Raw genomic sequence first — 24,995 nt, forward strand, 5'->3', positions numbered from 1 at the left:
ATAGTCCATACCCAAAACTTGAAAACTTCACAACACAAAACTCAACAGAAAACTCGTAAGCTCCGTTAGTATAAGAAAATAAAACCACCACTTCGGTACTGTTATCAACTCATTCTAATTTAATATTGGTGTTATATCTACAGTATTCCAACTTCTCTATGGTTCATACCCTCCGATACTACTCATAGATTCATCAAAATAAGCAAACAACACATAGAAAACAGAATCTGTCAAAAATAGAACAGTCTCTAGTAATCTGTAACTCCCGAATACTTCTGTAACTCCAAAAATCCTACAAAATTAGGAAAACCTGAGCAATTTTGGACCAATCCAGAGCAAAAAGAATCAGATCAAAACCACGTTTCTGTGAATTATCAAAACTAATTTACTGGGCGCAAAAGTTTCTGATTTTCAGCAGGATCAACACAATTGTCACCGTAAGCTATCCTAAAGGTCTTACTTGGCAATTTTTTGAAACAAAAGCTATAAAACATGATTACTACAGTAGAATAATCATGTGAACACACAAAAACAGTAAAGGTAAATATTGGGTTGTCTCCCAACAAGCGCTTTTCTTTATTGCCTTTTTAGCTAGGCATGATGATTTCAATGATGCTCGTATAAAAGATAAGAATTGAAACATAAGGAGAGCATCATGAAGCATATTACTAACACATTTAAGTCTAACCCACTTCCTATCCATAGGGATGTTGTGAGCAAACAACTTATGGGAACAATAATCAACTAGCATACGATGGCAAAACAAGCATAACTTTACAACTTTAAGCACATAGAGAGGAAACTTGATATTATTGCAATTCCTACCAGCATATATTCCTCCCTCATAATAATTTTCAGTAGCATCATGAATGAATTCAACAATATAACTATCACATAAAGCACTATTTTCATGATGCACAAGCATAGAATTTTTATTACTCTCCACATAAGCAAATTCCTTCTCATGAATAGTAGTGGGAGCAAACTCAACAAAATAATTATCATGAGAGGCATAATCCAAATGAAAACTAAAATCATGATGACAAGTTTCATGGTTATCATTATTCTTAATAGCATACAAGTCATCACAATAATCATCATAAATAGGAGGCATGCTTTCATCATAATAAATTTGCTCATCAAGACTTGGGGACAAAAAATATCATCTTCATCAAATATAGCATCCCCAAGCTTATGGCTTTGCATATCATTAGCATCATGGATATTCAAGGAATTCATACTAACAACATTGCAATCATGCTCATCATTCAAATATTTAGTGCCAAATATTTTAATGCATTCTTCTTCTAGCACTTGGGCACAATTTTTCTTTCCATCATTTTCACGAAAGACATTAAAAAGATGAAGCATATGAGGCAACCTCAATTCCATTTTTTGTAGTTTTCTTTTATAGACTAAACTAGTGATAAAACAAGAAACAAAAAGATTTGATTGCAAGATCTAAAGATATACCTTCAAGCACTAACCTCCCCAGCAACGGCGCCAGAAAAGAGCTTAGTTGACGGGGTGTTAGTGCCGCTTTCCTCGCCTCCCTGGCAACGGCGCCAGAAAAGAGCTTGATGTGTAGTACACAACCTTCTTCTTGTAGACGTTGTTGGGCCTCCAAGTGCAGAGGTTTGTAGGACAGTAGCAAATTTCCCTCAAGTGGATGACCTAAGGTTTATCAATCCATGGGAGGTTTAGGATGAAGATGGTCTCTCTCAAACAACCCTGCAACCAAATAACAAAGAGTCTCTTGTGTCCCCAACACACCCAATGCAATGGTAAATTGTATAGGTGCACTAGTTCGGCAAAGAGATGGTGATACAAGTGCAATATGGATGGTAGATATAGGTTTTTGTAATCTGAAATTATAAAAACAGCAAGGTAGCAAGTGGTAAAAGTGAGTGTAAACGGTATTGCAATGCTTCGAAATAAGGCCTAGGGTTCATACTTTCACTAGTGCAAGTTCTCTCAACAATAATAACATAACTGGATCATATAACTATCTGTCAACATGCAACAAAGAGTCACTCCAAATCACTAATAGAGGAGAACAAACGAAGAGATTATTGTAGGGTACGAAACCACCTCAAAGTTATTCTTTCCGATCAATCCGTTGGGCTATTCCTGTAAGTGTCACAAACAGCCCTAGAGTTCGTAGTAAAATAACACCTTAAGACACACATCAACCAAAACCCTAATGTCACCTAGATACTCCAATGTCACCTCAAGTATCCGTGGGTATAATTATATGACATGCATCACACAATCTCAGATTCATCTATTCAAACCAACACAAAGAACTTCAAAGAGTGCCCCAAAGTTTCTACCGGAGAGTCAAGACCAAAACGTGTGCCAACCCCTATGCATAGATTCCCAAGGTCACGGAACCCGCAAGTTGATCACCAAATCATACATCAAGTGGATCAATAGAATACCCCATTGTCACCACAGGTATCCCACGCAAGACATACATCAAGTGTTCTCAAATCCTTAAAGACTCAATCCGATAAGATAACTTCAAAGGGAAAACTCAATCCATTACAAGAGAATAGAGGGGGAGAAACATCATAAGATCCAACTATAATAGCAAAGCTCGCGATACATCAAGATCGTGCCAAATCAAGAACATGAGAGAGAGAGAGATCAAACACATAGCTACTGGTACATACCCTCAGCCCCGAGGGTGAACTACTCCCTCCTCGTCATGGAGAGCGCCGGGACGATGAAAATGGCCACCGGTGAGGGATTCCCCCTCCGGCAGGGTGCCGGAACAGGGTCCCGATTGGTTTTCGTGGCTACAGAGGCTTGCGGCGGCGGAACTCCAGATCTAGGTTATTTTCTAGAGGTTTGGGGATTTATAGGAGAGGTTGGCGTCGAGAACAAGTCAGGGGGCCCCACGGAGAGTCCACGAGGCACAGGGGCGTGCCCCGGGGGGTGGGGGCGCCCTCCACCCTCGTGGGGCACACGGGACTCCCCTCCGGTAACTCTTCGTTCCAGTATTTTTTATATTTTCCAGAAAAAATCTCCGTTGATTTTCAGCGCATTCCGAGAACTTTTATTTCTGCACAAAACAACACCACGGTAGTTCTGCTGAAAACAGCGTCAGCCCGGGTTAGTTCTAATCAAATCATACCAAAATCATGTAAAAATATTGTAAACATGGCATGAATACATCAAAATTATAGATACGTTGGAGACGTATCAGGGAGGCAGGGAGGGGGCGGCGACGAGGCGGGGAGGGGGCAGCGACGAGGCGGGGAGGGTGCGGCGGCGACGGCGCGGGGTGGCAGGGAGGGGCGGCGACCGGGCGGGGAGGGGGCGGTGATGTGGCGGCGACGAAGCGGGGTGGCAAGGAGGCGCGGCGACGGAGAGGGGGTGGGCCGGTGGGGTGGCGGGGCGGCAGCGGTGCTCGTCGGGCGAGGAGGAAAGAGGAGAGGAGAAAGAGAGAGGGCGACGACGAGGGCGCGGCCCGTTAAGTTAATTTTAAAGTTTGTCGTCCGCCTCACCTTTGTCGTCTGCTAGCAGACGACAAAGAGGGGGGGTCCGTTAGGGTTTAACAGCCAGACAGCAAAGAGGGGGGTCTGTTAGGGTTTAGCAGTCAGTGGGCCAAACCCCCTCTTTGTCGTCTACTAGTAGACGGCAAAGAGGCTTTGCCATCTGTTAGCTGACGGCAAAGAGTTGACTGATGGCAAAGCCTACCTTTGTCGTCCGCTGCCTCTTTGCCGTCCGCTTTCTGGTGGCTGATGGCAAAGCCTACCAGCGGACGGCAAAGAGTGGGTAGACGGCAAATCTGCTGATTCCAGTAGTGCCTCCCCTTTCCTTCTCCCTTCCCCTCTTTCCTTCCCCTCCTAATTCGGCCTACATGGGGGGCGCACCAGCCCCTTAGGGGCTGGTCTGTCCCCCTCTTGGCCCATTAGGCCCATATAGTTGTCGGGGGGTGCCCGGAACCCCTTCCGGTGACCCGATATGTACCCGGTACCCCCGGAACACTTCCAGTGTCCGAATACCATGGTCCTATATATCAATCTTTACCTCTCGACCATTTCAAGACTCCTCGTCATGTCGTGATCTAATCCGGGACTCCGAACAACATTCGTTCACCAAATCACATAACTCATACAGCATCGGCACCTCCACCATCCGCAGAGTCAGGGCGACATCAGTCGTGCTCTTCCTCCTCTCTAGTTTGTGTGTGTCTAAATTAACTGTCTAGTGTTGGAATGTTCTGAACTTGTCGTGGGTCGTCAGTTTGCTATTAAACTTGTAATATTTTGCCAAAGTGTCAATGCCTTGGGGTTGTGCACGGGATGTCTTTTAAACTGATGTGGTAGTGTGTAATCTGTCGTATGCACTGATAAATTGCGTGTTAATTGTGTTGATGTTCATATGTGACGTCTGCTATGAAGTGTGCTGCATTTGGATGGTAAGGCCGTCGCATTTGAAAGGGATGATCAGAACATCCCAGTGCACACAGCCAAACAGTTGTGATTTGCATCTGCTGACCCACAAAGCACAAATGTAGGCCACCAAATAGGAGGCATAATCTGGTCACTGATGCAACGTAGGCTACCAAACTACATGCATAACATGGTTTTTAGGCTCCATTTGCTCAACGAAGCTGAGCTAAGTTACACATGCAAAGGGACAAAAAATGATGCAGCTTACCAAACAAGCCCCTCGTGTCTTTCTTGTAGTTGGAGGCGAGTGAGGCATCAGAAAAGAGGAAAAAGAAAAGAAATTTCAAATTCGGATGGGTGGGTCCCACATGGCAGTGTTAGAGCATCCCTAGCAGCTCTGCTATAAACCGGTACTGCCCCCTAAAATGATTTTGCGGGAACTCAAAGCTCCCGGCAGAATAGATCCACTCAAACGTACTGCATATTTAAAATCTCGTTTACGCTAAAAAGTTCAGAGCAACACAACCGGAGTTCCTCATACATCATACATAGCACAAAACATAGATCAAACTAATTTAAACCTAGGGAAGGCCGGCTCAGTAGTCGACGCCGAGGTAGAACGTCTCCTCCAACCTCCGGCAAGCATGGGCGTACGCGTGGTCCTCCTTTGCGGCGGCGAGCCTTTTGGCGGAGCCTTCTTCTCCGGCCGCAACCGTGTTCTTTGCCGCGAGGAGCTCCTCATCCGCTTCCCGTCACCTCTTCGTGTGCGGGCGCCTCGTTCTAAAATGTATAAGCAGGCCCACACGCTCCAACCTTCACTGCGGCAGTGGCAGCCGAGTTCGCGCGCCTGGTTGGAACGCCATGGCTCGACGGCAGCCGGCTGGAGCTGCTGGTCTCCGCCTCGTGCGCGGCGGCGACCCGCCGTGGACCCACGCCCGCGAGAACCTCTGGCCATGGATCTGCGAAAAAAGGAAAGAAACGGGCGGAATCACTCGTCGAAGAGAAAGGAGAAGCTGGAGGGGGTGGAGAATATCAAGGACGTGAACCCTAAAACGCCCTGACCCCATACATTCAACGGCGGAGGGGGGATTTGCGGGCCGCCTGCATATTTTTTACGGGCTGGGCCATTTTTACGGGATTTGTTCAAGCCCGAAAAAGGTCAAAAACTCTAAAACCGTCGGAATTATAAGGGCCGGCGAGGATATAGCAGATCTGCTAAAGATACTCTTAGGTAAGAAAAATGGGGGGGTAGAAGATGAAGGTTGCTATCAGAGTTGAGTGTAATATTTAGAGGCTGAAAATGTATAAGCATCTCTATTTATTCTCGTTCTAAAATGGGGCTAGCGTTGGAGAGATGCTCTAATCAGTACTGCCTGGCCCCAATCCATAATTCCAAACTTGCGGCCACAATTTCAATATCAACACAATATGCCACTCCCTTGTTGACATATACTAGCGGCACACGTATGCGAATATTGAATGATACGTGGATATCGAATGCTGGCTAGACAGAGAGACCGAAACCCCTAAACTTAGCCTCGGTAATGGCGTCAATCCTTCGTGCTGTCTCCGGCGAGAGATGGTTCTCCCAATCCCCGACCAGGCCGCGCCGGAAGAACGAGCTGTTCTCCACAGCGCCCAACACAAGCTCCGTCTTGCCGCTCTTGGTCGCTTCGAGCCCGGTCATGTGCTCGAACGAGCACAGCTTGACGACGGCGTCCACCGCGCCGTCTTCCTCCTCCTCCGCGCTGAACGGGCGCCCGACAAACTCCGCCAGCCTCCGCACGTGTGCCGCAGGGTCCCGGCTCATCTCCTCGTACCGGAAGAAGAGCACCCGCTCGGGGTTCGCCAGGTGCGCGCGCCAGTACCCGAGGACGTGGTCCCAGTACGGCCCGGACGCCGACACGCCGTCGCAGAAGTAGCCGGCGGCGGCCTCGACCGGGATCGGCTCCAGCCCGTCCTCGGCCCTGAACTTGTTCACGAAGCTCCACGTCGAGACCAGGGTGTCCTTGGGGTCGCGGCACACGTACACGATCCGGCACCCCGACGCGGCGACGGACCTCGGCAGCGACGCGAGCGGGACGTGCGTGGCGAGGAGCCTCGGGTCCGGGAGCCCGTCGAGGTCCGGGACCCTGTTGCGCGTGTAGAGCTGGTACTCCAGGTGGCGGACGCAGTCGTGCGGGCCGAGGGAGTTGAACGGGTGGCCGGGGCCGCCCGGGGCGTGCTCCCTCCGGTGGACCGTGGAGTAGAGGAGCGCCTTCATCCACGTGGTGCCGGACTTGGGCATGGTGGCGACGACGATGTCCGAGGGGCGCGCGGCGAAGCGTGCGTCGGCGACCATCGCGCCGACCATCGGAGGCAGGGTGCTGTACCAGCCCTTCTCATGGCGGTAGAGCAGTTTCGCCCTGGAGAGGCCCCCGGAGCACGGCCAGGAGGACGCCAGCTCGGTGAACTGCCCGTAGAGCTCCTCGTTGGTTTCGGCATCGCCCTCTTGCGGCGGAAAGGCTGGGGTGGAGGAGGAGGAGGACATCGTACGGCAAACAGTCCAAGCTAAGGTATGAGCAGGGATAAGGTGGCGGTAGCATAAGGTGCATCTTATAATAGGTAGAAGAGTGGCGATGCACATGGAGCATATTGCTCCCGGTACAACTTGTGTGGTGGCTGCCACCACGGCGTATACACAAACTCAACAGCTCATTTTCTTATTGCCACATCAAATTATTTGGCCACGTTCGTCTCCAAACAAGACAACAAGACGGCAGTGATGTTGCCATACTTATATATCTTGTATTTCGTAGTTTAATGGGAAAAGATTTCCGTCACGGCACTGCGTCCGCCGCTTCCAACGTTCAACACGTGTCTTGTGTGAAATGGACCGAGCAACATACTACGTCCTTGTCCTTATCCTTATCTATTCTTCGTGTCTTCCTCTCAGCCGTGCTCCAGGGCCACACGCCACAAGTGCCGCAGCAAGCCAGTCATCCTGCACACTACTACAAGCCGCTCTCTTGAGTCCGCCGCTGGTGATCGTCGGTGGACACTGCTGGCCGTCCTTTCTCCTCTCCTCTTCCTCTCCAACTCCTTTCCCCGTCTCCTTACGTCGGCTCGCCCGAGCTGTGCTCCAGCCACCATTGGCGAGTTGCGCCGCTTCGGCCTCCCCTCTCGCTGTCCGTCCTCGCTCCGGCCGACGATGTTTTTTTTATACTTTCCGCATCAAGGGCCTTGTTGCAAAAGTCCTTCCGCGCAACATCATCTCTGTTGCAGAAATTTCTCGATTCACACCATAGCCATCATCTTTTCAGTAAAAAAATTCTGCAACATTATTCATGTTGCAAAAATCCTCCCATAACATCATCTATGCTATAAAAAGAAATTGAAGACAAAAATAAAAATTTCGGGCAAAAATAGCACTTTGGTGGTTTGCAACAAAGCAACTGTTGCAGAGCGAGCTGTGCAACAACTACCTTGTTGCAATTGGCGATGCATCTCATCGAGGAGATCCGATGGCTATTTGTGGCTCAATCTAACGACGTAGGAGGCGGTGGATGTTTTCAATTAACCCATCGACGGACGCATAGCGTAGATTCCCATCACCCGGTGGATTACAAGCACTGCGTCCGTCGCTTCCAACGTTCAACATGTGTCCTCTATGAAATGAACCGAGCATCATACTACGTTGTTGTCCTTATCCTTATCTACTTTCCGTGTCATCCTCTCAGCCGTGCTCCACGACCGCCACACGCCACAAGTGTCGCAGCAAGCTAGTCATCCTGCACACTACTGCAAGCCGCTCTCTCACACTACTAGGCAAATCCCTATAGGTAGACATGTAACAGTAGCGATAGTTAGACGAACGCGCTACTAGTACTTAGCAATAGCAAGCACCGAAAACAAGCGATGCAAGTATTCTTTAGCTGTAGCGTGTTCCCTCCAACAGGCGCTACTGCTAACCGGGCCCCGCCATTACCCCAGGGGCTGGCTGCAGTAGTAGCATCCGTCATGTGTCCGCACTACTGCTAATGCAAATAGCAGTAGCGCAGTCCCCCTACACCCGTTGCTACTACAGCCAGCCCGGGCCCAGCCCACAGGCCCTGCTTAGCAGTAGCGTGGGCTACAGCCACGCGCTATAGCTAAGAGGCCTTGCAGTAGCGTGGGTCAGGGACTCGCGCTGCTGCTAAGCCCACCTTATCTTCTCCGCACGCACGGCCTCACATCACTCCCATTCTCCACTTTCCGTCCTCTCCATCTCCCTTCGCATTGCCTTGCTCCGTCGCCGACGCCCGCTATTGTCGTCGCCCTCCGCCGCTGTCGCCTGCCAAAGCCGTCGCCACAGAGGTATCTTCCTCCTCCCTCTCCTCCTGATGCCTTCCTCCCTCCTCCCACTGCCCTCCTCCTCTCTTCTCTCTCCTCCCCCCTCCCACACTGCCCTCCTCCTCTCTTCTCTCTCCTCCCCCGTCCCACACTGCCCTCCTCACTCCTCCCTCCTCCCTCCTCCTCCTCCTCCTCACTCCTCCCTCCTCTCCCCACCTCTCTTTGTATAGAAATTTTTAGTAAAAAAATTAGGTATAGAGATTCTTAGTAATAAAAATTAGGTAGAATTTGATTGTAGAATGTAGGTTTTCTAAATAAAATAGAACATATAGCTTATATGAATAGAATGTAGGTATTTTGAATAGAATAAAATACAAAATATACGTAGAATGGAGGTTTTTTTAATAGATTAGATAGATAGATAGATAGATAGATAGATAGATAGATAGATAGATAGATAGATGGATGGATGGATGGATGGATGGATAGATGGATGGATGGATGGGTGGATAGATGTTAGGGTTAGAACTAGGGTATTTTTGGTAATATAAATTTTGTTGGGGAACGTAGCAGAAATTCAAAATTTTCTACGCATCACCAAGCTCAATCTATGGAGTAATCTAGCAACGAGGGGAAGGGGAGTGCATCTACATACCCTTGTAGATCGCGATGCGGAAACGTTGCAAGAACGCGGATGAAGGAGTCGTACTCGTAGCGATTCAGATCGCGGTTGATTCCGATCTAAGCACCGAAGAACGGTGCCTCCGCGTTCAACACACGTGCAGCCCGGTGACGTCTCCCACGCCTTGATCCAGCAAGGAGAGAGGGAGAGGTTGGGGAAGACTCCATCCAGCAGCAGCACGACGGCGTGGTGGTGATGGAGGAGCGTGGCAATCCCACAGGGCTTCGCCAAGCACCGCGGGAGAGGAGGAGGAGGGAGAGGGGTAGGGCTGCGCCGAAAGAGAGACGTTCTCGTGTGTCTTGGGTAGCCCAAACCTCAACTATATATATAGGGGGGAGGGGGCTGCGCCCCCCTCTAGGGTTCCCACCCCAAGAGGAGGCGGCCAGCCCTAGATCCCATCCAAGGGGGGCGGCCAAGGGGAGGAGAGGGGGGCGCCACTAGGGTGGGCCTTAAGGCCCATCTGGACCTAGGGTTTGCCCCCTCCCACTCTCCCATGCGCCTTGGGCCCTGGTGGGGGCGCACCAGCCCACCTGGGGCTGGTCCCCTCCCACACTTGGCCCACGCAGCCTTTTTGGGCTGGTGGCCCCACTTGGTGGACCCCCGGGACCCTCCCGGTGGTCCCGGTACATTACCGATATCACCCAAAACTTTTCCGGTAACCAAAACAGGACTTTCCATATATAAATCTTTACCTCCGGACCATTCCGGAACTCCTCGTGACGTCCGGGATCTCATCCGGGACTCCGAACAACATTCGGTAACCACGTACATACTTTCCCTATAACCCTAGCGTCATCGAACCTTAAGTGTGTAGACCCTACGGGTTCGGGAACCATGCAGACATGACCGAGATGTTCTCCGGTCAATAACCAACAGCGGGATCTGGATACCCATGTTGGCTCCCACATGTTCCACGATGATCTCATCGGATGAACCATGATGTCGGGGATTCAATCAATCCCGTATGCAATTCCCTTTGTCTATCGATATGTTACTTGCCCGAGATTCGATCGTCGGTATCCCGATACCTTGTTCAATCTCGTTACCGGCAAGTCTCTTTACTCGTTCCGTAACTCACATCATCCCGTGATCAACTCCTTGGTCACATTGTGCACATTATGATGATGTCCTACCGAGTGGGCCCAGAGATACCTCTCCGTTTACACGGAGTGACAAATCCCAGTCTCGATTCGTGCCAACCCAACAGACACTTTCGGAGATACCTGTAGTGCACCTTTATAGCCACCCAGTTACGTTGTGACGTTTGGTACACCCAAAGCATTCCTACGGTATCCGGGAGTTGCACAATCTCATGGTCTAAGGAAATGATACTTGACATTAGAAAAGCTCTGAGCAAACGAACTACACGATCTTGTGCTAGGCTTAGGATTGGGTCTCGTCCATCACATCATTCTCCTAATGATGTGATCCCGTTATCAACGACATCCAATGTCCATGGTCAGGAAACCGTAACCATCTATTGATCAACGAGCTAGTCTCCTAGAGGCTTACTAGGGACATGGTGTTGTCTATGTATCCACACATGTATCTGAGTTTCCTATCAATACAATTCTAGCATGGATAATAAACGATTATCATGAACAAGGAAATATAATAATAACCTATTTATTATTGCCTCTAGGGCATATTTCCAACAGTCTCCCACTTGCACTAGAGTCAATAATCTAGTTCACATCACCATGTGATTAACACTGACAGGTCACATCACCATGTGACCAACATCCAAAGAGTTTACTAGAGCCAACAATCTAGTTCACATCACTATGTGATTAACACTCAATGAGTTCTGGTTTGATCATGTTATGCTTTTGAGAGAGGTTATTAGTCAACGGGTCTGAACCTTTCAGATCCGTGTGTGCTTTACGAATATCTATGTCATCTTGTGGATGCTACCACGCGCAATTTGGAGCCATTTCAAATAATTGCTCTACTATACGAATCCGTTTTACTACTCAGAGTCATCCGGATTAGTGTCAAAGTTCGCATCGACGTAACCCTTTACGACGAACTCCTTTTCACCTCCATAATCGAGAAAATTCCTTAGTCCACTAGATACTAAGGATAAGTTCGACCGCTGTCATGTGATCCATTCCCGGATCACAATTGTACCCCTTGACCAACTCATGGCAAGGCACACTTCATGTGCGGTACACAGCATAGCATACTGTAGAGCCTACGTCTAAAGCATAGGGGACGACCTTCGTCCTTTCTCTCTCTTCTGCTGTGGTCAGGTCTTGAGTCTTACTCAATACTCACACCTTGTAACACAGCCAAGAACTCCTTCTTTGCTGATCTATTCTGAACTCTTTCAAAATCATGTCAAGGTGTGCGTTCTTTGAAAGTATCATCGGGCGTCTTGATCTATCTCTATAGATCTTGATGCCCAATATGTAAGCAGCTTTTATCCAGGTCTTCCTTTGAAAAACTCCTCTCAAACAACCCTTTATGCTTTCCAGAATTTTTTTTACATCATTTCGGATCAACAATATGTCAGTCACATATACTTATCAGAAATGTTGTAGCGCTCCCACTCACTTTATTGTAAATACAAGTTTCTAACAAACTTTGTATAAACCCAAAAACTTTGATCACTCCATCAAAGCGTATATTCTGACTCCGAGATGCTTGCTCTAGTCCATGGAAGGATTGCTGGAGCTAGCATACCTTTTAGCATCCTTAGGATCGACAAAACCTTTCTGATTGTATCACATACAACCTTTCCTTACGAAAACTTGTTTTGACATCCATCTGCCAGATTTCATAAATGCAGCTAATGCTAACATGATTCCGACAGACTTAAGCATCGCTACGGATGAGAAAATCTCATCGTAGTCAACTCCTTGAACTTGTGGAAATACTCTTTGCCACAAGTCGAGCTTCATAGACGGTAACATTACCGTCCACGTCCGTCTTCTTCTCAAAGATCCATTTATCTCGGATTTCATGGCTTCTAACCATTTGTCGGAATATGGGCCCACCATCGCTTCTCCATAGCTCGTAGGTTCAGTATTGTCCAACAACATGATATCTCAGACAGGATCACGTACCACTCTGAAGTAGCACGCATCCTCGTCGTCCTACGAGGTTTGGTAGTGACTTGATCCGAAGTTTCATGATCACTATCATAAGCTTCCACTTCAATTGGTGTAGGTGCCACAGGAACAACTTCTTGTGCCCTGCTACACACTAGTTGAAGTGACGGTTCAATAACCTTATCAAGTCTCCACCATCCTCCCACTCAATTCTTTCGAGAGAAACTTTTCCTCGAGAAAGGACCTGTTTCTATAAGCAATTACTTTTGCTTCCAGATCTGAAATAGGAGGTATACCCAACTGTTTTGGGTATTCTATGAAGACGCATTTATCCGCTTTGGGTTCGAGCTTATCAGCCTGAAACTTTTTCACATAAGCATCGCAGCCCCAAACTTTTAAGAAACGACAACTTGGGTTTCTCTAAACGGTGTCGTCTCAACGGAATTGCGTGGTGCCCCTTTTAAAGTGAATGCGGTTGTCTCTAATGCCTAACCCATAAACGATAGTGGTAATTCGATAAGAGACATCATGGTATGCACCATATCCAATAGGGTGCAGTTATGATGTTCGGACACACCATCACACTATGGTGTTCCAGGCGGTATTAATTGTGAAACACTTTCCACAATGTCTTAATTGTGTGCCAAACTCGTAACTCAGATATCTCTATGATCATATCATAGACATTTTATCCTCTTGTCACGACGATCTTCAACTTCACTCTGAAATTACTTGAACCTTTCAATAATTCAGACTTGTGTTTCATCAAGTAAATACACTCAGCATCTACTCAAATCATCTGTGAAGTAAGAACATAACGATATCCACTGCATGCCTCAGCACTCATTGGACTGCATACATCAAAATGTATTACTTCCAATAAGTTGCTCTCTTGTTCCATCTTACTGAAAACGAGGCCTTTCAGTCATCTTGCCCATGTGGTATGATTTGCATGTCTCAAGTGATTCAAAATCAAGTGAGTCCAAACGATCCATCTGCATGGAGTTTCTTCATGCATATATACCAATAGACATGATTCGCATGTCTCAATCTTTTCAAAAACGAGTGAGTCCAAAGATCCATCTACATGGAGCTTCTTCATGCGTTTTATCCCAATATGACTCAAATAGCAGTGCCACAAGTATGTGGTACTATCATTACTTCTGGCATGAACATGTGTATCACTACGATCGAGATTCAATAAACCATTTATTTTATGTGCAAGACCATTGAAGGTATTATTCAAATAAAAAGAGTAACCATTATTCTCCTTAAATGAATAACCGTATTGCGATAAACATAATCCAATCATGTTTATGCTCAACGTAAACACCAATCTCGATGGTAGAGGGAGCATGCGATGCTTGATCACATCAACCTTGGAAACACTTCCAACACACATCGTCATCTCACCTTTAGCTAGTCTCCATTTATTCCGCAGCTTTTATTTCGAGTTACTAACACTTAGCAACCGAACCGGTATCTAATACCCTGGTGCTGCTAGGAGTACTAGTAAAGTACACATTCATATAATGTATATCTAATATACTTCTGTCGACCTTGCCTGCCTTCTCATCTACCAAATATCTAGGGTAGTACTGCTTCAGTGACCATTCCCCTCATTACAGAAGCACTTAGTCTCGGGTTTGGGTTCAACCTTGGGATTCTTCACTAGAGCAGCAAACGACTTGCTGTTTCATGAAGTATCCCTTTTGCCCTTGCCCTTCTTAAACTAGTGGTTTTACTAACCATCAACAATTGATGCTCCTTCTTGATTTCTACTCTCACGGTGTCAAACATCGCGAGTTGCTCAAGGATCATCATCTATCCTTTATATGTTATAGTTCATCACGAAGCTCTAATAGCTTGGTGGCAGTGACTATGGAGAACCATCACTATCTCATCTGGAAGATTAACTCCCACTCGATTCAAGCGATTGTGGCACTCAGACAATCTGAGCACATGCTCAACGATTGAGCTTTTCTCCCTTAGTCTTTAGGCTTAAGAAACTTGTCAGAGGTCTCATACCTCTTGACGTGGGCACTAGTCTGAAATCCCAATTTCAGTCTTCGGAACATCTCATATGTTCTGCGACGTTTCAAAAACGTCTTTGGTGCCACAATTCTAAACCGTTAGCATTACGCACTGAACTATCACGTAGTCATCAAAATGTGTATGCCAGATGTTTCGCAACATCTACAGACGACGCTGAGGTTCAGCACACCGAGCGGTGCATTAAGGACATAAGCCTTCTGTGCAGCAATGAGGACAATCCTCAGTTCACGGACCCAGTCCGCATAATTGCTACTACCAACTTTCAACTAAATTTTCTCTAGGAACATATCTTAAACAGTAGAACTAAAGCGTATGACATAATTTGCAAAGACCTTTTGACTATGTTCATGATAATGAAGTTCATCTGATTATTGAACTCCCACTCAGATAGACATCCCTCTAGTCATCTAAGTGATACATGATCCGAGTCAAACTAGGCCGTGTCCGATCATCACGTGAGACGGACTAGTCATCATCGGTGAACATCTCCATGTTGATCGTATCTGCTATACGACTCATGTTCGACCTTTCGGTCTCTTGTGTTCCGAGGCCATGTCTGTACATGCTAGGCTCGTCAAGTCAACCTAAGTGTTTTGCATGTGTTCCGAGGCCATGTCTGTACATGCTAGGCTCGTCAACACCCGTTGTATTCGAACGTTAGAATCTATCACACCCGATCATCACGTGGTGCTTCGAAACAACGAACCTTCGCAACGGTGCACAGTTAGGGGGAACACGTCTCTTGAAATTTTAGTGAGGGATCATCTTATTTATGCTACCGTCGTTCTAAGCAAATAAGATGCATAACATGATAAACATCACATGCAATCAAATAGTGACATGATATGGCCAATATCATTTTGCTCCTTTGATCTCCATCTTCGGGGCACCATGATCATCTTTGTCACCGGCATGACACCATGATCTCCATCATCATGATCTCCATCATTGTGTCTTCATGAAGTTGTCACGCCAACGATTACTTCTACTTCTATGGCTAACGCGCTTAGCAATAAAGTAAAGTAATTTACATGGCGTTATTCAATGACACGCAGGTCATACAAAAAATAAAGACAACTCCTATGGCTCCTGCCGGTTGTCATACTCATCGACATGCAAGTCGTGATTCCTATTACAAGAATATGATCAATCTCATACATCACATATATCATTCATCACATCTTCTGGCCATATCACATCACAAGGCACATGCTGCAAAAACAAGTTAGACGTCCTCTAATTGTTGTTGCAAGTTTTTTACGTGGCTTGTATAGGTTTCTAGCAAGAACGTTTCTTACCTACGTAAGACCACAACGTGATATGCCAATTTATATTTACCCTTCATAAGGACCCTTTTCATCGAATCCGTTCCGACTAAAGTGGGAGAGACAGACACCCGCTAGCCACCTTATGCATCTAGTGCATGTCAGTCGGTGGAACCTGTCTTACGTAAGCGTACGTGTAAGGTCGGTCCGGGCCGCTTCATCCCACAATGCCGCCGAAACAAGATAAGACTAGTAGCGGCAAGAAGAATTGGCAATATCTACGCCCACAACTGCTTTGTGTTCTACTCGTGCATAGAAACTACGCATAGACCTAGCTCATGATGCCACTGTTGGGGAACGTAGCAGAAATTCAAAATTTTCTACGCATCACCAAGATCAATCTATGGAGTAATCTAGCAACGAGGGGAAGGGGAGTGCATCTACATACCCTTGTAGATCGCGATGCGGAAGCGTTGCAAGAACGCGGATGAAGGAGTCGTACTCGTAGCGATTCAGATCACGGTTGATTCCGATCTAAGCACCAAGAACGGTGCCTCCGCGTTCAACACACGTGTAGCCCGGTGACGTCTCCCACGCCTTGATCCAGCAAGGAGAGAGGGAGAGGTTGGGGAAGACTCCATCCAGCAGCAGCACGACGGCGTGGTGGTGATGGAGGAGCATGGCAATCCCGCAGGGCTTCGCCAAGCACCGCGGGAGAGGAGGAGGAGGGAGAGGGGTAGGGCTGCGCCGAAAGAGAGACGTTCTCGTGTGTCTTGGGCAGCCCAAACCTCAACTATATATATAGGGGGGAGGGGGCTGCGCCCCCCTCTAGGGTTCCCACCCCAAGAGGAGGCGGCCAGCCCTAGATCCCATCCAAGGGGGGCGGCCAAGGGGAGGAGAGGGGGGGCGCCACTAGGGTGGGCCTTAAGGCCCATCTGGACCTAGGGTTTGCCCCCTCCCACTCTCCCATGCGCCTTGGGCCCTGGTGGGGGGGCGCACCAGCCCACCTGGGGCTGGTCCCCTCCCACACTTGGCCCACGCAGCCTTCTGGGGCTGGTGGCCCCACTTGGTGGACCCCCGGGACCCTTCCGGTGGTCCCGGTACATTACCGATATCACCCGAAACTTTTCCGGTAACCAAAACATGACTTCCCATATATAAATCTTTACCTCCGGACCATTCCGGAACTCCTCGTGACGTCCAGGATCTCATCCGGGACTCCGAACAACATTCGGTAACCACGTACATACTTTCCCTATAACCCTAGCGTCATCGAACCTTAAGTGTGTAGACCCTACGGGTTCGGGAACCATGCAGACATGACCGAGACGTTCTCAGGTCAATAACCAACAGCGGGATCTGGATACCCATGTTGGCTCCCACATGTTCCACGATGATCTCATCGGATGAACCACGATGTCGGGGATTCAATCAATCCCGTATGCAATTCCCTTTGTCTATCGATATGTTACTTGCCCGAGATTCGATCGTCGGTATCCCGATACCTTGTTCAATCTCGTTACCGGCAAGTCTCTTTACTCGTTCCGTAACTCACATCATCCCGTGATCAACTCCTTGGTCACATTGTGCACATTATGATGATGTCCTACCGAGTGGGCCCAGAGATACCTCTCCGTTTACACGGAGTGACAAATCCCAGTCTCGATTCGTGCCAACCCAACAGACACTTTCGGAGATACCTGTAGTGCACCTTTATAGCCACCCAGTTACGTTGTGACGTTTGGTACACCCAAAGCATTCCTACGGTATCCGGGAGTTGCACAATCTCATGGTCTAAGGAAATGATACTTGACATTAGAAAAGCTTTGAGCAAACGAACTACACGATCTTGTGCTAGGCTTAGGATTGGGTCTCGTCCATCACATCATTCTCCTAATGATGTGATCCCGTTATCAACGACATCCAATGTCCATGGTCAGGAAACCGTAACCATCTATTGATCAACGAGCTAGTCTCCTAGAGGCTTACTAGGGACATGGTGTTGTCTATGTATCCACACATGTATCTGAGTTTCCTATCAATACAATTCTAGCATGGATAATAAACGATTATCATGAACAAGGAAATATAATAATAACCTATTTATTATTGCCTCTAGGGCATATTTCCAACAAATTTTTAGTAAGAAAAACTAGTAATAGAAATTTTCTCGTGATTTTTGCACTTTTGTTGATTGTTGATTTTAAAAAATGCCGACAAAATGGATGCATAGATGCATTTTGCGGCGAAACTCCGAGTGGCCTATGTTTTGCCGGAGTGTTGATTAATTTCCGTTCCGGCAAATTTCAGGCGCTCAATATGTCCTGTTTTAGCAAAGGTCATTCCGGATTTTTTCATGAATTTTGGCATGACTTGTGCTAGAAAGTAGGAAATATTGAGTGCCCATGATTTGCCGGAACAGGAATTAATCAACATTCCGGTAGACCATAGGCCATTTTTTAGTCATTGCTCCATATATGTAACGGGTTGACTTTCAGTTTGTCGATGCTACTTGAGTGACTTTCAGTCTGTTCTTGAAGGAAGGATGTCGACTGTTGTCGTGGGGGTCGCTTCTCTTCCTTGTTCTCGTGATATACCTTGGTAATGCACGAGAGGAGGGGAAACGACCATCACCGACGGTCGAAATATCTGCGAGGGAGTGTCCACCATATACTGTCGAAATATCAGAGAGGAAGAATCCTGACTGTTGTCGTGGGGGTCGCTTCCTCTTCCTTCTACTCTTGATATACCTTTGGTAATGCATGAGAGAAGGAAGGGAAGCGACCATCACCGACGGTTGAAATAACTGTGAGGGAGTGTCCACCATATACTGTCGAAATATAAGAGAGGAAGAATCCCGACTGTTGTCGTGGGGGTCGCTTCTCCTTCGTTCCCGTGTGCTAGACATTTTGGTGTGATGCACTCGGGAATGAAGGGAGGAGCCACCATCACCGACGGTCGAGTATATCAGAGAGGGAGTGCCCACCATATACACCACATGAGATGAAAGTTTTCAAGAAAAGATTTGACAGACCAACAGTCAACCCGTGATGAATAATAATGATCTAATTTAGTTTTTGTAGTACATATATTGAATTTCAGAAGTTTAATCTTTGAATTATGAACATAGGAAATGACTGACGGGGATAGGATCCCTGAGTGCGACTACTGCGGCGACGACCGGGGTCTGTGCGACAGGCTTCACCTGGAAGACGGTCAGTGCTTCACTATTAAGCTCGACGAGACCTTCGATGTTTGTACGGTACGCAACGACGACAAGTCTTTTTTCGTAATTAAGCATGACTTTTGCTTCTTCAACGTGTAATTTCTGCTTTTTCCAATTCGACTAGTGCATCCCCTGCCATGCAAGACGTTATGTCTTGGAGAAGCTGAATTTGGAAGATCATGCGAATATGGAGACAAAGAGAGTTCACCTCACGACCCAACATGGTTGTGCTTTTGCCGTAAAGCTACACAATGCGGTGACCTACTCTCATTTTGGTTGCTCGAATTGGATAGCACTATGCAAGGTGTATGGTTTTCAGGAGGGTATGCATGTCACTTCGATCTTGGTGATCCTGAAGATAACATCGACGAAGATAAAATCGACATTTGGGTCGATGTTGATACGCTTCCACTTCTACCTCTATGTGAGTTTATCAAACATATTTATTTATTAAGTAATTTATATTGTTTATTTAAAAATATTTGACAACTTATTTCCATTCTTCAAGAAATATACGGAAAGTAGTAGACAAAACCTACTACACTTATGGGTCTGAGCTAACTTGCGAGAAGATAAATCATTTTGTTTCATGGATTAAAGATGTTGAGACTTTTAAGACGAGTCGTCTTATTCCTCCAAGTTATGATCAATACATGCCACTAGTCCACGTGTTGAACTACGGTAACATCCATCAAGGTATCATGGTAAGATTTTTCCTACTATGTCGCTAGTGCATCTTTTGCATACATTCTTCTGAAGCCAAACTATACATTTTGCTAAGTATGTTATTATGATGTTATTCAACTGAAACTCCCGACGGATTGTACCTCGTCTTATGGAAATGAAAGGTGACATGAACATTATTAGCTTACGGCCAAGTTGGCCTACGTGACACCGTAGTGCATACACGATTTATCAAAGAGATGACGTTCTCACAATCAAAGACTGGAGAAAAGTTTAGAATGATCGCAAGGAACTACTTGGGGGCAACATCAAGTGCAGCCCACAAATGGGAGACAGGTTCATCTGTATTCTCCGTAATGGAGATTCAGAGGTTTACCTGTTTTATGCTATTTTACCTTCGAGAGAGTGGCAGGTCTTAGGTAGTTATGTGCGACATTGTGCTAGAATGATGAGCTAGTTCTTATATGACTATGATGATGAGTTGTTATCATGATGATGATGAGTTATGTGCTACATTGTGCTAGAATGATGAGCTAGTTCCTATATGACTATGGTGATGAGTTGTTATCATGATGATGAGTTGTTATCATGATGATGATGATGAGTTATGTGCTACATTGTGCTAGAATGATGAGCTAGTTCATATATGACTATGATGATGAGTTGTTATTACGATGATGATGATGAGTTATTATGATCATGATGAGTTATTATATCATTGGGTGGAAGAAACACGGATTAGATTCATGTGACCAAAAGTTGGATTAATCTCTTAATGATCATAATGATATAGCAATCTCTTAATTGCTACTATATCAAAAACTATATAACGATGTATAAATACAGTATAAAATAAAAGAATTGACATACATATGAATAGTACTAGCGCGGGGTGAAGACCACGCTGCTACTACTTAGCAGTAGCGACGGTCCAAAAAAACGCTACTGCTAACAGACTTGGCAGTAACGCTGGAGTTTAGCTGTAGCGCCGACGCCCGCGCTACTACTAGGCAAAAAAACCATGCTACTGCTAGGGTTTTCCCTAATAGTGTCGAATCAACCGCCGGTGATCGTTGGAGGAGCTGGTCGTCCTTTCTCCTCTCCTCTTCCTCTCCAACTCCTCCTTTCCCCATCTCCCTACGCCCGCTCGCCCGAGTTTGTGCTCCAGCTACCACTGGCGAGCTGCGCCACTTCGGTCTCCCCTCTCGCTATTCGTCGTCGCTCCGGCCGATGATGCTTTTTATACTTTCCGCAACAAGGGCCTTGTTGCAAAAGTCCTTCCACGCAACATCATCTCTGTTGCAGAAATTTCTCGATTCACACCACAGACGACATCGCGCAAAAAAAAAAATTGCACCATTTATTCATGTTGCAAAAGTCCTCCCGCAACGTCATCTATGCTGCAAAAACTACGAAGGCAAAAAAAACTGCAACACCACCTATGTTGCTAAAGTCCTCCCGCGACATTATCTATGTGGAACATCTACCTTGTTGCAATTGACATTATCTATGTGGAACATCTACCTTGTTGCAATTGACGACGCATTTCATTGGGGGAGATCCGATGACTATTTGTGGCTCCATCCAACAACGTAGGAGGCGGCGGATGTTTTCAATTAATCCACCGGCAGACATGTAGCGTCGCCCTAGTTTAATTGGCCATTGGTAGATTGATTCCACAATAGGTGGTTGGTATCAATGATGCTGGCAACAGCATTATCATATTCCCACTCTGTGTAATCAGCTGGTATAACTCTTGCTAGTTTGTCCGTGCATCCATGTCATGCTGCCGTCAATTGATTAAAAACTGTTTTCACCAATAGTTGTATCATCTGAAAGATAGTCTTTCACGGTCACACTACCACAAAATTCTGAAAAGCCATGTTATACAAAGCACGCAACTTAAGTGTACCTCTACACACACACACAAAATACCTTGTACTACTAGTTAGGACCTAATGCAACATGACTTGAAATTAGACTACTGGTGATGACAGCACACATGGAAATTGGCCTGGTGGACATCAATGAATGCCCAAACTTGCATCAGCCACCAGCGTGAGCTTCAGCTCAACCTTTTTCCCTTTTGACATGAGCTTCAGATCAACTAGCGACACAGGGGAGGTCACAAGCATGGCCATGCACCATCAACTGAGGGAGCACAATTACCCCCAAGCCTATATCTACATCTGAGTTTTCTGACAAACTAATTAAGCCTCATATCTGCAGGTCCTGGGCCCAGGATCCCTTTCTGATCAGGGTCTATTGGCATCACCTCTCCCTGTGGGCGCCTCAAATCATCCGCTGCCGCCTGCTGCCTCCAGAGCCGCTCCTGCTGTTTCAATCAGGGGTTAACTAATAGTCACCACTGAAACAGTAAACAAAAATCTAGTGCTGTTTGGCAAGGAAGAGCAGACCACTTCATCTGGGTCAGGTGTTACAGCAGGTGGTATTGCATCTGGGTCAGGCTTCTGGAATACAAAAGTCGAATACAGGCCTGCACAAATCAGATTAAGCACTGAGCGAATTGGAATATTTGAATGAACCCAATGCAGGAAAAGGGTACAGCACCTAAAATATCATAGGAACGAGCAATGAGCTTTCCACGAGGGTCAACCAAATTGGCACCACAACTACCAAGCATTGGAGCAAACTGTGTTCTGGAAGTCAGTCAGAACCAAAATAAACCATCAGATATGCCCACCATTCATTAGTGTAGTATAATCACATTACATTTCTGTGGAAAAGAGGAGACAAAATTAAAGTAACTTATACAAATAAATTTTACTATGAATCATTATGCATTAAATGACTTCATGAAAATAACACAGGCGTTCAATAAGATACGGGCACCTGTTGTCATCATAAAACTCAGTCAAGTTCTGGATCTCCACATATTCAAGTCCAGCCTCCCTTGCTAATCTGTTCCAACATATTATAATATTGTGAAAACCTTGTGATTCAAGTTGTTGGTTTACATGAACGGAAGACTACAACAAAATGTTGGAAATGAATGAGAAAATGGTAACCTCATAAGGCTGGGAAAGTGGACTAGGCAATGATTCTCAAACATCGCTTCATTTGCAAATTTGAGTTGGTACTTCTTTCCGAAGAAGGGAAACCTGCACCATTTGGATGTAATGCCTCAACCTCAAGATAGCAAACCTATTCAGACGTACATAGATACAGAAGTTGAGCTCATACTTTTCTTCCTCGATTTCGAAGGTAATTGTATAGTTGTCAGAGCGGATGCTATTTGGAACAACCTTCAGACCCTTATTATGTGAAGCCTCAACATTCTTTTGATATTTAGTCCTACAAAATTAAAATGCCGTTAAGCTCACAAAGAATCAGAATAGTGGTGTTCAAACTAAATTTGAAATAGGAGAATATATATTAAAGATTAGGTGGTAACTAATCTTTAAATTGGAGAATATATGGTATGAGGGGCCATACCATATTGTAGATGAATCAGGAATTATGCCAAAGAAATAGCCTCCAGGTTTGAGCAATGATGATACATTATTGAGAAGCTTCTTTGCGTGCTCCTCACTTTCAAAGCATAACTATCTTTCAACATGGATAAACTTTGAAGATTAGCAAAGCTTAACAGTATGCCATATTCCGGAGGTGGAGAAAACTCAACTTGCCTGTAAATTCTGCATGCAGCAAACTATATCTGCTTGGATGCCCTTTTCTTGCAACCGAGCTTCAAAGTCATCCTGTTATACAGACCACAATACATGCCATCAGCACTGAACACTTCAATTTCATGCAAGTAAGCAGGGGTGGGGAAAGGAGATTACAGCAGAAGGATTCAACTCGATGAACTCAGTGGTGAAAGGTTTCCATTTGTTCTCCCACAGTTCACGGTCGTCACTACTGACAGCTGACGCAGAAGCATCTATCACAGAAAGCAGTAAGTTCACTATAAGCAAAAGATTCAGGTACTCTGAACAAAGAAAACAAGTAGGGGCTCAGGTTATAGTGAGTCGGCCTACCAATTCCTATGTAGCGACCAGCTTGGGCATCAGCCCACTTTTCTGTATCAGCTCCACCGTTGCAGTACATGTCGCAGACCTGCAACATTTTACAACGGGCAAAAGCAAGCCAGCATCAAGTTTCTGTTGCTCAGTTGTTCACTAACCGGAACGAATTGGGTATCATGAAAGAGAGGAGCGTACAACAGACCGTGGCATAAGGAAATGCAAATATCTTGATGAGTGCAGCCTTGGCGAATTCATAGAGCAGGTGATGTGGTGCCGCGGCCATGCACTGTCTCTGCTGCAGCTGCGGATAAACATGTAGACGATGGTTGGGGATTCAGGGGCGGATCTAGACGGCGTGCCGGTGCACGCTCGAAATTTCTCGAGGTTCAGCGGGGTTTAACAAATCATGGATGAAGAAGGTGCTCCTACCTTAGAAACCAATCACGAGAACTGCGGACGGGGTCGAGGCAGCAGGGACGCGATGGGGTTGAGCCGAAACCGCGCAGCCGGCGATGCGGAGAGGTAGCGCACCGAGCGCCGACGGTACCGCGCCGGTATGGGACGGCGGAGAAGAAGCCGTGGAGAGGGGCTTTGGGTGTTATCGTACCCGCGCCTAGGGGACGTGCCCGGGCTCTCCGGCGGCGCGTACAGACGCTCCGGCGGCGGACAAGAACGGCGAGTGGCTGCTGAAGACGACGCTCTCGATATGATTCTCGCAACTGGGCCAAACAACGAGCCACGGACTACACTCCATTGGGCCACAGCAGGCCAGAGCGAGTTGTTGAGCCGCGGGACAGAGCCCGCTTTGCTCCACGCGGCCTGCTAGCCTCACGTGACGATCAACGCCACTTGCGCGCTCCCAGCCGCCCGCCACGTGTCGCGCTCTAGACGCTCTCTTCAGATTTCGTTTTTTCTATTTTTCAGCACGTCTTTTCAGTTTTTTAAATGAGTTTTTTTCGATGTATCGGTTTTTCACCGGTCTTCCTGAACTTTAGGATAAAAAAATCAAAAAGAAAACTTCGCGAAAAAACGCGTTTTCTTTTCTTCTCCTCTCGCAAGAGTCACGGCCGTGCCTCTCAGAAACGAAAAAAACGTGTTTTCTGTTTTTTTCCTTCCGCGAAAGGCACGGTTTTGCTTTCGAAAGAGGCACGGTTGTGCTTTCGCAAGAGTCACGGCCGTGCCTCTCAGAAACGGAAATAAAAAAACGCGTTTTCTGATTATTATTTTTTTCCTTCCGCGAGAGGCACGGTTTTGCTTCCGCGAGAGGCACGGTTGTGCTTTCATGAGAGGCACGGCCGTGCCACTCGAAAACGAAAAAAAACATGTT

At 46.6% G+C, this 24,995-nt stretch overlaps 2 protein-coding genes across 4 annotated transcripts; both read right to left on the reverse strand.

The window, feature by feature from the left end:
* Positions 1-5,704: 5,704 nt before the first annotated feature.
* On the reverse strand, positions 5,705-7,147 carry LOC109764349 (cytosolic sulfotransferase 8). Its single transcript, XM_020323188.4, has one exon. The coding sequence runs from the start codon at positions 7,027-7,029 to the stop codon at positions 5,908-5,910; it is 1,122 nt and encodes a 373-aa protein (XP_020178777.2). The 5' UTR covers positions 7,030-7,147; the 3' UTR covers positions 5,705-5,907.
* A 14,328-nt stretch (positions 7,148-21,475) lies between these two features.
* LOC109764347 (mRNA cap guanine-N(7) methyltransferase 2) lies at positions 21,476-24,398 on the reverse strand. 3 transcript variants are annotated; one of them, XM_020323185.4, is made up of 12 exons: positions 24,098-24,398; positions 23,871-23,969; positions 23,681-23,759; positions 23,486-23,583; positions 23,330-23,401; positions 23,136-23,245; positions 22,884-22,994; positions 22,709-22,801; positions 22,533-22,601; positions 22,251-22,339; positions 22,097-22,176; positions 21,476-22,014 (listed from the first exon to the last, which is right to left on the reverse strand). In XM_020323185.4, exons 2-12 carry the CDS (start codon positions 23,949-23,951, stop codon positions 21,886-21,888), a joined length of 1,011 nt encoding a protein of 336 aa, XP_020178774.1. In that variant the 5' UTR covers positions 23,952-23,969; positions 24,098-24,398; the 3' UTR covers positions 21,476-21,885. The 3 variants fall into 3 exon arrangements, 2 of the variants coding, with proteins under 2 accessions (XP_020178774.1, XP_020178776.1); XM_020323187.4 differs by having other exon boundaries at positions 21,589-22,011; XR_005768811.3 differs by lacking the exon at positions 21,476-22,014 and having other exon boundaries at positions 22,091-22,176; positions 22,251-22,416.
* Between the last annotated feature and the right edge of the window lie 597 nt (positions 24,399-24,995).

The sequence above is a fragment of the Aegilops tauschii genome, chromosome 2 (assembly GCF_002575655.3).
Source record: "Aegilops tauschii subsp. strangulata cultivar AL8/78 chromosome 2, Aet v6.0, whole genome shotgun sequence".
NCBI lineage: Eukaryota > Viridiplantae > Streptophyta > Magnoliopsida > Poales > Poaceae > Aegilops > Aegilops tauschii.